Below are 19053 nucleotides of genomic sequence, written 5' to 3' on the forward strand. Positions count from 1 at the left end.
TCATCAGTTAAAAAATGCAAGAATTACAACTTTCCTTACTATTACCGAGATTATTTCCATATCCATTTTGAGTTCTTTTCCAACCAGGGAGAATTATAGATTCTCTGAGTGAAAAGACACTCTCTATTTTCCCATAACTCCCAAAGTAAAGACTAATTAAGCACAAGTTGGAAAGATTTTTCAAAGAAAAGTTTATTTTCTGCCAGGGAATAATAGAATATTGAAACATTAATTAAGTATATAGAGTTCTATTTTTAAAATAAGATATATTTATTTAATCTTTTCTTATAAATCACACTGGGAATAAATGCATTTTCAATGATTGCTAACAACTATTTATACTCCATCCAAAAAGTTTTTAATGACTTCTTAGGTTACTTATCTTTCCATGTTAGCATTAAGTATTCAATTGGGTAATAGGAACTAAACAAGAGACAGGATACATAATTGGGGGAATTAAATAGTACAGAATAGTACACAGGAAATAAAACCATTTGAATCTCAGCTATGAGATATTGCACCAGCCAATATTCAAAGAAATTAAGAAATGCATTCAGGGAGTTAGAGGGAGAGAGATAGACATAGAATAATCACACTCATCTGTGGGGTATATAAAAAGTATGGTACTAATATCCGATGATAATAGAGATGAGGGCCAGGAAGGTCCAATGAAAGGAAGCTTGCAGTTAGGGCAGAGAAGGGACACTATGACAGTGATAATTAGAAATGACCACTCCTGACAAGCACTGGGTACTGAAAAGAGATGAAGTGATATACATTATTTCAGTAACAATATTGCAAACTACAGTGTCTAAAAGGAATAAAACAAAGGAATATAGAGAGAGAAGAGAGATGTATGCCACAGAGGCAGGCAGAGGGTAATACATGGGGGAAGGTAAGTAGGAAGGAAATTGGGGACTTGGTGGCAGGAAATGAATACCCATGAAGTGTGTTGGACATTATATAACTGAAATTTATCATGAATAAATGTTCATTTATGTATCTTCTGGTGATTCTATTAAATAATTTATTAAAAAAATAGGGGCCAGAGAGATAGCATGGAGGTAAGGCATTTGCCTTTCATGCAGAAGGTCATCGGTTCGAATCCTGGCATCCCATATGGTCCCTCGTGCCTGCCAGGAGCAATTTCTGAGCATGGAGCCAGGAATAACCCCTGAGCACTGCCGGGTGTGACCCAAAAACCACACACACACACACACACACACACACACACAAATAGACAGTATCAAGAAACTGAAGCAGGCAGGCAGACAGACTGGCAGGGGAGTCCTTTTTGTGACTTGGAAGACACATTTTCACACCCAGGTCAGTCAGTGTTTCTCAAGAAGAGCTTGGCCAGTTTGCTTTGCTCTGAGGCCATGCATTTCTTCCAGTCAAAGAGCCACATCAACACATAAAAAACACTGCAACAATGCAAAAGTAACAATAGGAAAAGAGAGCAACACAGAATCCCACCACATTTAGTGAATGAAGGTTGTAGTTCTGAAGACCTGACTAGTATCAGCAGCCATCTATACTGCCTTTCTGATAAGGATTTTAATCCTGTGAGTCTTGTCTATCATACTTCCATGTCCCACCTTTGTTCCTGCCCTCCCTGCTGTCTCTTACCCCATCTCAGTTTTGTCTGCAGAGCGAGGGATCCACCAGTCCCCACAATCAAACACAGCCAGTGCCACTTCCAAAGTCTACCCCAAAGCTGCTTCCATGTCTCACCACTGGTCCTGACTTCCCTGCTGTTCCTTTTTTCTTTTTTTGGTTTTTGAATCACACCTGGCAGCACTCAGGGATTACTCCTGGCTCTACGCTCAGAAATCGCTCCTGGTAGGCTCGAGGGACCACATGAAATGTTGGGATTCGAACCACTGACCTTCTGCAAGGCCTTACCTCCATGCTATCTCTCTGGCCCCACTCTGCTGTTTCTTGTCCCATCTCAGGTTTGTCTGCTGAGAGAGGGACCCTGTGACCCCTCCCATCAATCTTCTTCTTCTTAAAGACATTTCAAAAAAATAATAAACACATTTTAATTTATATCAGATATTTCCAGGCAGATTGGACCTAGCATTTCTTACTTTTAGTAAATATACAACTCCAAACAAATCAATGAATTAGTTGGCAATATTTTTATCACACTTAAATAACCTCACATTTTGAGGAAAATAACCTTAAATGCAGATATACCTCTAGCCACCTTTTATACAATCAATTCAATAGATCACTACTCCAACATTACAACTCATTAAATGCAAAAACAATGAAAAAACTAAGGAAAAATCTCCAGTTAGGGATATGGAGATAACCTCTGGCATATTTCCAAGCCCACCAAAAGGACTGAGCCTTATAGAGGAGGACGTAAAATCAACACTTAATGTTTCAGCAACAGAAATCAAAGAGTCATTAGCCTGCGAAATTAAGCAATTTATAAATGAACAATTCAATCAACTGAAAGAGGATGAGAGAATCCATACAAATGGAACTGAAGAAACTAAAAACATGTAAGCAAGCCATAGTACAAGAAGTACATAGGCGAATAATTGCATAGATGAACTTGAAGACCAATTATAAGCCAGCACTAATAAAGAAACAGTCAAAAAGAAAGGAGAGACAAAATAATGGAAGAAAATGTAAGGTACTTAATGAACAAAGACAAAGAAATAATGTCCAAATTATAGGATACCAGAAAGGGAGAAAAGGGGGAAAGGAAAGAACAAGTATTTAGGGAGATAATAGCAGAGAACTTTCCCACTCTCTGGAAAGAGGCTGCTGTAGAATTCCAAGAGGCAAAAAGAGAGTGCCAAACAATATAGATTCTAATAGACCAACACCAAGTCAGATAGTAATTCAAATGACAAATAACAACAACAAAACAGAGAAATGGACTCTTTAAATCAGTAAGGGAGAAAAAAACTTAAGTATAGAGGAAAGAACATAAGAATCAAAACATATATTTTCCATTTTAAATAATTTTGGCAAGAAAAGAGTGGAATGACATATTCCACTACTGAATGAAAAGAAACAAAGAAACTTTCAACTTAAGAGTCCACTATCTAGTAAACCTCTTATATACATGAGAGGGAAGGGTAAAACATTCTCAAACGAAAAAGAACTGGTGACATTCACACTAACTAAACTGACTCTAAATGAAAAATATAAACCAAATACCCAATTGTATTAGCAACAACCTTACAATATAATGGCACAACAGCCCTTTTTGTCAGTAGTTTCCTTAAATGACAATGGACTAAAGTCTCCCATTAAAAGGCACAGTGTAGTGGGTTGGATCAGGAAACAAAATGCAGCCATCTGCTGCATGCAGGAAACACACTTAAAATTTCATGATAGACACAGGCTCAGAGTAAAAGGATGGAAAACACATACACAAGCTACTGGAAAACAATAAAAAACTGGGACAGCCATACTTACATCAGATCAAATTGCATTCATCCTCAAGAAAATACTTAGAGACAGGATGGACTTATTGATCAGGGGAACAATACAACATGAAGTACTAACTGATCAAAACTTATGCACCAAACGTAGAGTTAGCAAATTATGTAAGGTTTTTGCTCACAAACCTACAAAAACATGGATGGAAACATGATAGTAATAGGAGATTTTAATATGCTACTATTGCCACTGGACAGATACACTAAGCAAAATACTAGCAAAAACATAAGAGCTCTAAATAAGGAACTAGAAGATTTGGGACTCATGATTTATACAGGGCCTTTCATCCTCAAAAAAAATGAATATGCATTCTTCTTAAGGGCTTATAGAACATTCTCTAGGATAGACCACATTTTAGCACACAAATCTAACTTACATAATTTCACAAATATAGGAATTATGCCTAATTATTATCAGACCACATATATCCTGTCAGACTAGATCTCTGACTGATTGTAAGAAGATCAAGATTGATTGTAAAATGAAGATGTGGAGAAAATCTAACACCTGAAGACTAAACAACATGCTGCTCAAGAACAAGTAGATCATACCTGTTTCTGAACATACAAGAAAAGCTCCTTACCTCCAGTTGTACTTTTTTCTAGTCCCCTTTACTTTTTTTCTTTTTTTTTCTTTTTTCTTTTTTTTTTTTAGTTTTTGGGCCACACCTGGCAGTGCTCAGGGGTTACTCCTGGCTGTCTGCTCAGAAATAGCTCCTGGCAGGCACGGGGGACCATATGGGACACCAGGATTTGAACCAACCACCTTTGGTCCTGGATCGGCTGCTTGCAAGGCAAACGCCGCTGTGCTATCTCTCCGGGCCCCAATCCCCTTTTCTTTTCTTTAACAAAATATATGTGTGTATGCGCACGTGTCGCGTGTGTGTATAAAGTTTAGTTTGCCTTTAATATGTAAATGAAATGATCGTTTTATTTACATACATACATCATGAAATATTGAAAATCAGATTTGATGAATTTATTATGACAGAGATCAAACTCATGACCTCACACATGCCAGACATATACTTTACCATTGAGCTATATTTCTAGGAAAATTTAAAAAAAATTGAAATTACTTTGCTCAGGTGTCCATATTGGAGGGATGCGAGGATTGAACATATGTCAGTCTTGTACTACATAAATGCCCTTCCAACTATATTATTTTTCTGGCCCTGTGCTGGCACCTTTGTAAATGGAATTCCTATGTCTGGTGAGTTTGCTGCCTAGATCATAGGCGGCTCTTTTCCTGTGTGGTGGGAGAGATAAGAGAGTTCTCTGGGATCTCCTATAAAAGCAATTCTGAGCATTACACATTCAGGACCTAGTTACTGTTAAAGGCCCCAGGTCTTTGTATCATCATCATAGTGAGGATCATGGTTTCAACAATGAATATTAGAGACACAAACATTCAGTTTTTCATGCATGCCATTTATAGCCAGTCAAGCCACAAAGGTAGAGAAAATAAAGTTAACATTATTTTTCATATTGGTTATTGCATTAACCAGAATTACAAATTAAGTATTTTCTCACCTCTCACAGCACGTGTACAAATAGAAACATTCATAATTGTATATAAAATGTTTTTGTTCAACAGAGCACTGTTACTGATTTCAAGGGAGCAAAGTACTATGTATGTATTTCAGGTTAGTACTTAAAATACTTTTGTCAGTTGCATCTTGATTTCATCTTGCCAAGAACAAAATACACCAGTCCTAGAACAATAAAGGCTTTATTTGCATAGAACAGGAGTCTGTATAGATAGATCCATTTTGGCTAGCAGTTCCCCTTAATCTCCCTGGTTGACTCAGGGAAAATAGTCTGCATGCAAACCTCTTATTTTCTACCAACCTTCTCAGTTTTACCTCCATTGTCAATGTAGAGGAAGAATTCTTCCCTTTTTTTGTTTGTAATCTGAAATATTGAAATGTGTCATGTTGGATGCCCATTAACTGAAACGGAACAAGAGAAGTGTTTAAACCTGAGGAAAAAAAATGATATTCTCTTAGAAGGTAATTAATCCTGCACAAAATTTTTCTCTCTTTGGAAGGAAGTATGTGGACCCAAAACTTATTCTCTTTTTTTAATAATTTTTTTTAAAATTTATCAGTGGTTTTTAGCAATGTAATTATAATTTGCTAAGAGTAACTAGAGAGTAATGAATGTTTCTGAACTGGAAATTTAGTCAAGGGAAGACTCTCTATTCTTTTGATCAATGTTTTTATAAGGTAACACATTCTAAGTCTGATTAGAGTACCAAAAGGTATGATTTTCAGCTGAACAGGATTGGCTGCATTCCTGCCTCATCTATAATCATCGCCGTAGGTGTAATGTTTTGTAAACTCCTAAAAACTTTAAACTTCTTAGGTCTATATGGTATATTCCTTCTATATGTACCTTTGGTGAAAAAATTATATTTCTACTTGTTTAGTATCTTAGGAAAATTTTATACAAAGAATAATTTTACTATTTTTTTTGAAGTTGCTCAAAAGGATGATCTAACTCTTCACAAAGACTTAGTGAGCACACAGGAATGAATAAGATTTGAGCTCTAGCTTGGCCAGCAAAATTGATCATACACATAGCACTTGTCTTATTCTCACAAAGGTTGGATGAGCTAGAAACTCCTTCCTGAGCCTTGGGTTTCTGGTTGGGTATTTCGAGATGACTTCTCAAATAAATTAATGAAATCTTGTCTCAAGCTTATTTCTGACAGTTAAAGAGGGAAAGAAGTTTTTTTGAAGTGAGTGAAATTTTTATGTTTTATTTTTTATTGTCTTTTTTTTGGGGGGGGGCAGAAATCGCTCGGCACCATATGGGATGCCGGGATTCGAACCAACATAGGTCCTGGGTTGGCTGCTTACAAAGCAAATGTCCTACCGCTGTGCTATTTTTTCTGACCCCAATTTTATGCAGTTTTTGACTTTAAAATGATGCAATAACGTGGACTTTTCTCTCATCTAAGTAACACTATCTTCCTTTTTGACAAAAACACAACTAAGGGCTGGCTATTAAATAGACAAGTCTAGATTTGATCAGGATTAGCTTTTTTAAATAGAATTTTAAGGAAGTAAATTTAAATTTGTGACTAGGATGGGTGTGAAATTAGGGGAAGGTACAAAAAAAAACGTATTAGTTAAAGATTCAAATCACCTACCTATTTTTGTTTATCTATGCATTTCTGTGATTGTTTGATTTTCCCTTAAGCATTGTCAAAGTTTATTTAGAGAAGGAAGTTCCTAGAGTCAGTTCATAAGAAGCATAACTTATGTTTACTTTTTTCCATAACAATATGTTTAGGTCGTTATTCAAAATATGCGGCTGCTATGTTTTATGACTTTATTTTTGGTTTGTTTTGACCTGAGTTCTGCTGTGACTTGTGTGTATGCATATCAAACTGTTTTTCAAGAGGACCAAATCATGATTTGAAATGATGAAGCATATCCCAAATGTCTAATATTATACTTGAAATATAAGTACTTAGAGAAACTTAGGGGTTGGTTTTCTAAATGTTATGCATTTTAATTGGAAATCAGGGCAGTGTTTTCTTGATGGTCTGAGTATGATTCCTGAAATGCTCACCAGCAGATGAAGATGTCACTGGGGGCCAGGTCATGTGACCTCCTGTCAGGAATAAATGCACAAGTCTGAGCAGCTCCCTCTGGCTCTGAGTCAAGTTGGTCCCACAGGATTGAAGTTCAGAAGCAGCCTCTGGAAGAACACATCAACCACATCAGCTGTAAGGAACCTATATTTCTTTCTTTCTGACTTTTATTTAAAAAAATAAAAAACCCTGGTGTCTTTCTACTTGACACTGAGGCTGCTTATATTTTTGAAAAATGACTATCACAGTTAACCTAGATATTTTTTATTCTTATATTCTACAAAACATAAATTAGCATTGAAATCAACATTACAAGCTCTATGCTGTGAACATGAAAAAGCATCTTTCTATAGCTACCAATGCAACATATATAATCAATTTTTTTTTTTTTTGGTTTTTGGGCCACACCCAGCAGTGCTCAGGGGTTACTCCTGGCTGTCTGCTCAGAAATAGCTCCTGGCAGGAGCGGGGGACCATATGGGACACGGGGATTCGAACCAACCACCTTAGGTCCTGGATCGGCTGCTTGCAAGGCAAATGCCACTGTGCTATTTCTCCGGGCCCCATAATCAATTTTTAAATAGCCTGGCTATCTAATAAAATTCTACTGTAGCTATTTTTTAAGATTTTTTCTTGGTGTTTTTGATCACATCTAATAGTGCTAAGAACTTACTCCTGACTCTGTGCTCATGGATCATTCCTGGCAGGGCTTGGAGGACCATATGAGGTGCCAGGGATGGAGCCCGGGATGGTCATGTGCAAGGCAAGTGCCTTAGTTCTCATATTCTCTTTCCGGTCTTGAAACTGTCTTCTGCAAATAAATATAATTTTTATTCTAACATTACCCTATAAACCATGAAGATGTCTTTTATATTATCTTTTCTACTTATAGCTTCTTCAAGGAAATATTGATGTCTTATATTGTCTTATCTTAGACAATAAGATTTGTCTTATCTTGGACAATAAATATATAAATTTAAGTAAAATATTGATAAAAATAGGGGCCGGATTTATAGCACAGCAGAAGGGCATTTGCCTTGCATGAGACTGACCTGGAATGAATCAGAGTTCAATCCCTGGCATCCCATATGGTTCCCCAATCTGCCAGGAGCGATTTCTAAGTACAGAGCAAAAAGTAACCCCTGAGCACCATTGGGTATGGCCCCAAAACAAAACAAAACAAAACAAAAAGAATATTGATAGAATGAAGGCCTAGACTCTGTCCAAACATAATTTGTGGAAGGACTAGATAAACAGTAATGATGAAATGGTATCCATATGGTTGGTATTCTGATATATATTCTGATGATATTCTGGTGTACCAATTATGACTTTTCATAAAGTCTGCTATCTGCTACTCTGCCATTGGCCTTTGCAACAGTTTTAAGTTTGGTCATTTCAGCGCCATGAAAAGAAAGCTATCCTACTGACTAAGTATTATATTTAATTTATTGACACTTGAATAAAATGCTTAAAGTCATGAAGCTATTTGAACTATTTCATAAATATTTACTAAGTCCCAGAATTAACAAATTAATAAAGTTCCCAATCTCATAAGGAAGAGAAAAGACAACCATGCAGATAAAATTTAGCACTTGTGCTTCAATATCTTAAACTTATCTAGCTCTCTTTACTCTCAGTTCGTATCACATTATATTTTGTTGTTCATTTGATTTCTAAAGCAAAATTTTTTTTCTAAAGATGTAGAGTACAGAAATTACCACGAGATAATAGAGTTAACCTGGCAAACTAGTTCCCTGAGTTATGAGAAGCTATTGTTTAAGTGAATGGCCATGGCAGCATGGATTGAGAAAATAAAATTTCTGCAACAAACCATAGCTAATATCTTGGAGAGTGTTATCTGGCAAATTTGTAGCCATCCTGCACATTCTCACCTGAATAACCAGCTGTTATAATCATCAATATTGTGCCTTTTTCTATTTGACCAGTAAAATAGGGCTATAAAGCAAGCTACTCTACCCTGGCTGTGGTCAGTGTCAGAGTAGCCTAACAGCCTAACAGGCTTGAATCTTCAGCCCCACTATACCTTTAGGAGCATTCTTGATGCATGGATTAATCTTGAGAACAGAGAAACTTAGCATACATGAAGTTAGTTCATGCTCCCTGGAATTTTTTTTTTTTTTTTTTTTTTTTGGTTTTTGGGCTACACCTGGCAGTGCTCAGGGGTTACTCCTGGCTGTCTGCTCAGAAATAGCTCCTGGCAGGCATGGGGGACCATATGGGACACCAGGATTCGAACCAACCACCTTAAGTCCTGGATGGGCTGCTTGCAAGGCAAACACCGCTATGCTGTCTCTCTGGTTCTGGAATTTCTTACCCTAGTGTCTGCTGAATTTCTATTCAGAACTTAGCCCCAGAAATGATCATTTAAATATTTATGAGTCCCTAATTGGTTGACGCTTCAGGGTTTTCTGTCCTTACCAGACTACTGGTTATATTTTTTGCCTATTGGGTGGCATATCTTTCCTACTATCTTAGTATTTTATTGAATTCTGTTGATGTCAAAAGTGATAGTGAACTTGAAAATTTTATTTCAAAGTTATATTTCCTCTTAAAATCAAAAGAGGACCAATTTATGTATATGGGTGAATGAGAAACAGAGAATTATTTCCATCTATTTCTCAGACTCTATAATAAGATGACATATGTCTTTTGCCAAAGTTAGGTTTTGAACATTACAAATTTCTCTTTAGACATAGTTTTAATTTCATAAGTATTCAACTATTTAGATTATTACCTTAGCATATATTTTAGGAGGAAAAGTGGAAATATATGATTTAAAAACTTATTTAATTTTATTTATTATAACCTCAGAAATTCTTTCAAATAAAGATGCTTAGAAAAACCTATAAAATCTTTATTAGTATACTTTTTGGCTTAGCCTTATAGATGTGACTATTTTTTAAAGCTACATTAGTAAATGAAAAGATTTATAAAACAGAACTATTAATAGTGATGACTCATGTGTTCTTTATATATATAATTTTTTTTGGTTTTTCGGGCCATACCCATTTGATGCTCAGGGGTTACACCTGGCTAAATGCTCAGAAATTGGCCCTGGCTTAGGGATTGAACCGGTCCTTCCTTGGCTAGAGCTTGCAAAGCAGATGCCTTACCTCTAGCAGCACCTCGCCGGCCTCGTGTTCTTTATATTTTAAGAAGGTTAATAAATGTTTACAGGGCCCGGAGATATAGCACAGCGGTAGTTGCCTTGCAAGCAGCCGATCCAGGACCAAAGGTGGTTGGTTCGAATCCCGGTGTCCCATATGGTCTCCCATGCCTGCCAGGAGCTATTTCTGAGCAGACAGCCAGGAGAAACCCCTGAGCACCGCCGGGTGTGACCCCAAAAAACAAAAAACAAAAATAAATGTTTACAGGACAGTGTCTGAAATATTTTCTTCATAAACTAGTTTAACTATTATAATTATAGCTATGTATAGCATTTATGTTCTAATGCAGTTTACAGTGCAAGTTTAAGTAGTTTATAGTATTCAGAAATTTATATTCTTATACAAATAGATATAAAATGTCAATATTTTAATTTATTTTTACTAATGCAGTATGACATGATACATGATTTTAACATTGTTGACAACTTGGTAACATTATTAGTGGAGAGGCTGAAGAGAAAGAGGAACAAGGGTTTTGAGAATGAGACCAGCAATAAAGTATAGGATTAAATTTAATGAAGATTATTAAAAGAAGCTGGAATTGACAGTTTGGCACTTTTGGAAGCTGGAGTGGAAAACTCAGGGGCCAGCTAGTTGAGATCATCACTTGTAATCACCATGAAATCTTTGAATGCTTGTATAAGAATTTTAAAATTTAGGTTGGAAGTGATTCCATCCATTGAATGTTTTATGAGTTAGGTTTTGGCATGATGAAAGTAATATGTTCAAATATTAATTTTAATCTTGTGTAAATTGAGGAAAGTGAGGAAAAAGAATGAAAGCAATGAGATAAAATTTAGTTAACATTTTAGGAGTTTTGTAGTGACAAAAACCTAATCTTGTCATAGCATTAAAAATTAAAAGAACTAGACAGATAGCTATCATAACAAGGATAGCAAGAAGACATGTTGTTTGATTTACTATATTAAAGGTTGTATCCAACAGATATTAAGTGAGCAATCTCCCTAAAGCTGAAAGCCCACCAGGACTCACCTTGGGATCAATAGAAGGAAGGCTGCAGATATTAAAGCTACAGAACTTGACCTTCAACAAAAGTGAATATTGAGGAGTAGGTTTTTGAGGGGCAGCAGAAATTTGGCAAGATCTAGAGAGAGATTCTAGTCTTGTTCAAGCTCTACATGCACTATGATAAATTTAAAAAGTATGAATTCTCTGTGACATGATAGATTTATATTCATACCTAAAGTTCAGTGCTTAGAAACTCCTTAATTGGCCAGACTGACTCTTAATGTATACAAGAGTTTATTAAAGATGTTCTAGTTCTGTGCTTGATATTTTGTAAAAGTGTAATTCATGACAGCTGACTACTGAAAGTAGACATTACTTTATCCAATCTATAGATGAAAAGACTGACTATCACAAAATTAAAAATGGATGGAACTGAAATTCTTCCTGAAACTAATACTCTTTAAAAATTCCTTCCCAATATCACGTCACCATTTTACAATCAACCACAGGATGTGGTTTTGGACCAATTAATTTTAGATACACTATTGGATCAATTGGAGACCATCTAAACTGTTTGATTTCTGCTTAGATGAAAAATATCAGAAAATAGTTATCTTAAAATATCTCATGAGACATTGATCTTATTTTTAAATATATGGAAATATAGGTCATATTGATAATATATAGATATTTCTTATACCCATACATTTTTGTTTCTTTGTTTTTGTTTTTGGCTCACAGGGGTTATTTTTGGCTCTGCACTAAGAAATTACCCCTGGCAGGCTCGGGGGACTATATATAGGATGCTGGGATTCAAACCGGGGTCTGTCCTGTGTTGGCCATGTGCAAGGCAAACACCCTACTGCTGTGCTATTGCTCCGGCTCCCATATGTTAGATTTTGAAAGTTATATTGGTAAATACATTAAGGTACAGATTGTTTTATATTCAACTAAGAAGTTAAAAAGTGCTGCAATAAATTGTAAACTACCATTGATTGAAAGAGTCATTCTGATTTCAAAGATGTTAAGTAACAGTTAAAACTGTGCACTGCTGCGGTATTCAGGAGAAACTGGAAAGATATACAGTACAATTTTGTAGAGATCTTTGAGGGATAGAAGGATGGTTTGCCTTTAATTGTACTTATCTGTGGAGGTAAATTTTCTCTCTGCTCTACTCTACCATGACTTTCTATGGATAGAAGTAGGTAATTTCCACCTCTGGCAGACAAGTTATAAATAAAACATGCAAGTGTAAAGCTCTCTTTGTTTCTTTATTTTTCTCTGTTCTGTATTTTTGGGCTTTTGACTATTAGATATTACTAACAGATTATTTCATAAATGCCTAGAATTGTATAGTTGCAGAAATTAAACCTGGGTTTCCCACATTAAAAAACTAGCATCTGTTAAGCTAACTCCCCACCCTACTTTGTTACTTTGTAAAAATTCACGAATGAGATCAATGGGTATTTTGTCTCCTCCTGCCTTGTTTTATCTTTACTCATTGTTGACTAGTAGCATTTCATTATGTATATACACCACAGATTTTTTATTCATTCTCCCGTAGTTAAGCATTTTGGGTTGCTTCCATGTGTTCAACTCTGATTTCTAAGAATTCTTGTAAGCGATACCTTACTCCAATTAATGACTTGTCTTTTCAAAATTTTCTATACAACATGCTTAGTGAAGACACCTTCTCAGTTTTAGTCATAGTTTGTTTGTTTGTTTGGTTTTTGGGCCACACCCGGCGTTGCTCAGGGTTACTCCTGGCTGTCTGCTCAGAAATAGCTCCTGGCAAGCACGAGGGACCATATGGGACACGAGGATTTGAACCAACCACCTTTGGTCCTGGATCGGCTGTGCTATCTCTCCGGGCCCAGTTTTAGTCATAGTTTATATCATGGTTTCTCCTTTCTCATGTCTTGTTTAGAAAATCACTTCCTGAGTTTGGAAAGATATTATGTTGATTAAGACATTTGACTTCTATATAACTATCCCTGGGTTAATCCCTAACACAGCATATGGTCCATATTTCAGGCCCTGCCAGGAATAACAGCTAGGAATAAACCCTGAGCACACTGGTGTGGCCCCAAAACAACAAGAACAAAAAGGGCTTGATTTCCAGAGGTTCATAAAAAGAAAATACTTAGATATTTATCATTGCATCTCTGTGAAAGGTAGAAGTATTCAATTTTTTAACATGTATAATATACTTATTTTGGGATAGTTAGAAAGACCTTCCACTCTGGGTGATGCGTGTGGTGTTAAAATGATATATATCATAAAAATCATTAACAGTCTTGAAAATCACAGTGCCTCAATAAAGATTTATATATATATATATATATATATATATATATATATATATATATATATATATATATAAAACCCAAAGCTAAAATTCATCTGGGTGTCAGAGAATTCATAAAAAGTGTTTGTGTTCCTGTCTTCTCACTTCCTTCTCTAGTTTTATTTGCTTCTTAACATTCTTGACTTGTTTGTCAGTTCATCACATATTTAGAATAAACATTTCCCTTTGATTTTTTGTTTGTTTGGGAACCACATCTTGTGATACTTAGAGCTTACTACTGGCTCTGTAATTAGGAATCATTCCTGATGTGGTTTGGGAAATCATATGTGAGTGATCTCATGGGTCAATCCCAGGTTAGCCATGTGCAAGGCCAAGTACTTTGCTGCTGTCTGCCCCTTTTCTGGAATTTTCAATATCTCTTGGGAAGGTCAGTGTAACTAGTCATCTGGAAGATAGAAACAAATTTCTCTTAAAAATTGCATTTTTTTTTTATAATCTTGCCTGAAGGTTTGCTGGAGACTGATCCACTGCAACGAGATGAAGATGCAATAGCCAGTGCTGACTTTTCTAGCACGCTCTCTGAGGAGGAAAAAGAAGAGTTAAAAGCAGAACTAGTACAGGTATGTTTAGTAATCTCTGTAAAGCTATTGTTTTCACAGAGCCTGAATGTTTGACGCTTGATATAAGCCACATGCTATAATTTTGTGTTTTTTTTTTTTTGCATTAAATAAAATTAAACAAAGGACATATTACAAGATGATTCTTTTTCTGCAGTATTTCTGTAATACTAATTATCTTTTACCTCTTGATAAAATGAATGGTTGATCATATGAATGGTTATGTATCTGAAGTAACAATGACAATTGGTTGTAAAAACAAGGCTAATAATTTTTTAGTCTCACAATGCTATGAATATAATACTTTACTTGTGCACTCAGTGGAATTCCTTAGAGGTCATGGAACTAGGTATCAGCTGCTATTTTTTTAGAGCCAATCTTGTTTTAGGCTATAACTTAGCACAACAAATGCTTTAAACATAATTAGATCTTTTGTATTTTTGTGGGATTCTGAACAAGAGACACAGAAAATGCTTTGCTTATGATGATCATTAATCTCTTTTCCAAGACTTTAGCTGTAGTACCCAATAACCTTGAAATACTTTGCTAAGGAACATTTACACTGTAAAAAGAAAAAGCTGGTGAAAGAAAGTTTTTTAAGAGATTGGCAGCTGGGTAGAAGAAAAAGAGCCCACTTTCCTTTACATTTTGAATCCTAGACACTTAGAGCAGGAAGTTCATTATTTCCTAGAAAAATCAAAGCTCTTTTAGCTTCTTTTTCTAACCTCTTCCCCTGACTGGGGACACCTTCACACTCCATGGCAGACTATGAGATCTGTTGTCCTCATAGTATGTATCGTGACAGCTCATAAAAACATAGACCTATTAGGTATTTATTTTCACAAGGCACAAGCCCTCAAATACCATCATTGTGTGTCATCTTTGCGCAGGGGCCACGCTAATCTCTGTATCATTCCAATTTTAGTATATGTGCTGCTGAAGTGAGCACTCAAATACCATCATTGTGAAGGAAAAGAACAGCTGTTGTACCTTTATGCCAGTAACAGTGCTTCAAGTCAAACAGCCTTGTTCTTTAGCTAGGATTGTGTGGCCGCTGATCCAGTCATCTGGTTCGCTTAAGGCTGGCCACACATGCCAGTGTGCACAGAGCATAGGCAGCCTGAGCTGGAAATGTATTAGCTGCACATTTTCTTACAACCTGAAATTCTGGTTCATGGCCGGTTCGTGTCAGTTGCTGTGCCCCAAAGTGATATGCTGCAAGCTAACTGATTCTAAAGCCAAAAACTAACTTCTTCAGGCTTAATTCTAGTTTTAGTTCAGACACGGCCTCTAACAAACCAACTTAAAAAATGATGATGATAAAGATGATGACGATGAGGATGATAATAATGATGATAATGATGTCTCTCTCCCAAGCAGTGAATGCTCAACAGTCTCAGGGACTCCACTGACAATTCTTAGTCAATTGAGCTGGCAATTTATTACAAGGGACCAAGGATGTGGTGCTGTTCTGACCCTGAAGTTTCAGGGATATTTGAGCCTCTCAGATGGTGTTGAGCCACACTTGTTAGTGCTCTGGAAACCTCCAACACTCACCAAGCAAAGTTCAGGAGATCATGTTTAGAATTGAACGAAATAGTGTACATGCCTCACATGCTATTTTCATGCCCCTATATTCTTTTTTTATTATTATACATCTACAATAGTTTTAGGGTTTATGGTTTTGATGTGAACAATTAATACACTTTTACTACAACCAGAAATGCTCAAGATTTCTACCACAAAGCTTCTTTTATCAAAGTCTTGCTTTTGGGGGTGCTTCTGCCATTCTGGGTTCTGGAATGAGCCCAAGTGTATGTATCGATGTATGTTTATTTCTGTGCATTCTGTTTTTGCCATATGTCCTACAGTGAACATGGATTACTGCTATCTTCAAGAAAAAAAATCATTGGTTTGACATGAATATTACTGTGATTTATTAAATGTTTTAGTGGTTTTATCAGTAATTGTATCATGTGGTCATATTAATAACCTCTAGGACATCTTCCTAAATTTTTCTGAACCCAACTTGTGAGGAAAAATACCAAATTTTTGTTGTGTGCTCAAGTTACCAAGATTTATGCTATAGATTTAGTCTTTGGAATTAGTTAGCTCTGTGCATCCTATCTCTTATCTCATTGAAAAATGATGGTGTCTTGCAAAGGTAGCTTGGTAACTCATGGGCACAGCTGTACACCCAGGCAACAGAAAAGTAATTAAATTTTGTTCTGTTTCCTTTCCACATTTCCATTTACTCTATTTTTCACAAGGCCATTTCTGTTTTGTGTTCACGCTCTCCCTTTTAATAATGGTTGTGGCAGAGACCTCCGAATAGATCTTAACTGGGCCAGCAGTTTAATGCGCAGGCCCATTCGTTCTGTCGTACATCCTGGATCTGGGATCTGGGATCCAGGCATCCTGGCCATGATCTGGGACCTCCAGGGCCACACTTATTGTGCTTAAGACTCTGTCACTGCACCCTAAGATTCTCTGAGAAACAAGTAGTTTGAGGTATTCTTTAGCCTCTCTACAATAAATATGGTTCACTTACTCTTTTATTATGTCATTTCCCCCCACTTTTCTATAAAGTAACACACATATGTATTCCTTTTATTCATTATTTTAGATGATAGGTATATTAAAAGTCAGATTTAAGATGCTAAGGTTTTATTATAATAGGAATATGCAGAGAACCATTTTAGTAATCCCATATTGTCCTTCCAAAGGACATATACATCTTAGATTCTCTGCCTCAGTTCTCCACATTCTTTCTGGGACCTTGGTCTCTTAAGACCTGCTTTACTTCTAAGGGAAGATCTTTCTAAATCTTTTACCCCCTTGGGTAATGGGATACCTCATAGGCCAGCCTATAACATTATTCTCTTTCAATTAGGCAATCCAATAATTTACCATGATTTTTGTATAAAAGTACTTTTATCTCACACTGTTCTTTCCTCTTGGAGTATCCACTCTCTTTTTCCAGTTTTCTTCTCTCTCTAAGTTTCCTCAGATGGTCCTACTCTTTTCTGGTTCTTTTTTTATTTACTTTATTTAAAATAATTAAACACTGGGGCCGGAGATTTATTTAAAATAATTAAACACTGGGGCTGGAGAGATAGCATGGAGGTTAGGCATTTGCCTTTCATGCACGAGGACAGTGGCTCGAATCCTGGCATCCCATATGGTCCCCGAGCCTGCCAGGAGCGATTTCTGAGCACAGAGCCAGGAGTAACCCCTGAGTGCTGCCAGGTGTGACCCAAAAATGAAAAACGAAAAACAAAAAGTTAAACACTATGATTACAAAGTTGTTCAAAATTGAGTTTCAGTCTTACAATGTATGTCCCCTTCACCCATAGGCCTTTCCCACCACCAATGTCACTGGTTGCCCTCCCACCCTCTCCCCTTGCCTGCCTCTGGGACAGGTATTTTGATCTTATCTCTTTTTCTCTCTCTTCTTTTATTCATTTTTAGACACTGCTTGCACTGTTGTTAATGAAGAAATACCGTATATATCACTTTATCTCCATCAAGTAACAGTTATTGTCCTTAGTTATATTCTGGATCATTTGCTTCCTTTCTCACTGAACTGTTTTGTTATCCATCCATATTTTTGTGATAGTTATAAACTATCTTTATGGTAGCAAAAATAAAAGAGTGCAATGTTGGCCAAAATCTTTGCATTTTAGATAAAGTTTGTATTTTAGAGGAGGAACCTGTATTAATATAGTTGGTTTTTCAGTGCATAGTGATCATGCAATATATATGTTTTTAAAAGTTCTACGAATTTTTAAGACAGAAGTTGAAGCCATTATCACTGCAGGTGTAGTGGTTGTGCACAAAATATATGAAATTAATAGTTTTAGCTAATGAATATTTTGTAGTGCCAGTCAATTCAGATGTGTATGAATATCATACAGTTATAAATTAATAAACGTTACCAACATATAAATAAATACTGTTTGTTTCAGGTATTTCTTCTTTAGTCCTTTCATTAGCTGTTTTTCATATCTTTTCTAAGGTCTTTGCATCTTCATTCTCTGAGGCTTCTCACCTTCCCTTCTAATAGCATTACTCAATCTTTCTGTGCCACTAATTTCCCATTCCTACTTTCATTTCACTGAACTGTCTTTTATGCTTAGTATTCCATAATGTGAATTAAGTTTTTGAAAGGAATGAAATGTTGGCAGTAGTATTGTAAATCTGCAATTATGTAACAATCAAATACTGCCAATGTTCCCTGTACAAAATGACTTAAGAAAAATAGGATTTAATAAAAGGAGGAAAAACACCAGACGGCATTGTCAAGTAGTTACCGTCTATTTTCAGGCTTATTCTATCTCTTTTGACTCTCCTCTCTTCCTTTTGTGTGTGATTGCTCTGAGGAATAACCAGTAACCTTAAAAGAAGGTTTTAGATTTAAAAGAAGTGCCTTAGACTTTTAACCTTTCTCTTAGTTCTTTTTTTTTTTCTCAATTGAGCTGTGAACATCCAAAGTTTTCACAGACAATAAAGCTTGTTATAACATCCCTCTATATAAATTAGGATTCGCAAGAGAAGCAGAACCAATATGTGGATGGGTGGACAGCTAGAAAGATTTATTATAAAGAGTTTCTCTGTTTTTATTTTTGTTTTTGGGCAATACCAGGTGCCACTCAGGGATTACTCCGACTCTGCACTCAGAAATCGCTCCTGGCAGGCTCAGGGACCATATGGGATGCCGGGGTTCGAGCTAGGGTCTGTCCTGAGTTGGCTGCATGCAAGGCAAATACCTTACCACTGAACTATTACCCTGGTCCCTATACATTTTATTAATGTATAAATTAATGTATAAATTTTATTAATGTAATCTTGGAATCTGACAAGCCAAGCTCACTTGTCAAGCTTATTATTCAGCAAACTA

The 19053-nt window shown here is 36.1% G+C and overlaps 1 protein-coding gene and 1 pseudogene across 1 annotated transcript in view; one reads left to right on the top strand and one right to left on the bottom strand.

The window, feature by feature from the left end:
* TPD52L1 (TPD52 like 1) overlaps nucleotides 1–19053 on the top strand; it is a 112135-nt gene that overhangs the window by 61036 nt on the left and 32046 nt on the right. The window contains exon 2 of the mRNA XM_049771148.1: nucleotides 14044–14156. Within this exon, the coding sequence (XP_049627105.1) occupies nucleotides 14044–14156 (113 nt within the window). The remainder of the gene's footprint in view (nucleotides 1–14043; nucleotides 14157–19053) is intronic.
* Nucleotides 15002–15102, bottom strand: LOC126007602 (uncharacterized; annotated as a pseudogene).

Source organism: Suncus etruscus, chromosome 4 (genome assembly GCF_024139225.1).
Source record: "Suncus etruscus isolate mSunEtr1 chromosome 4, mSunEtr1.pri.cur, whole genome shotgun sequence".
Classification (NCBI taxonomy): Eukaryota; Metazoa; Chordata; class Mammalia; order Eulipotyphla; family Soricidae; genus Suncus; species Suncus etruscus.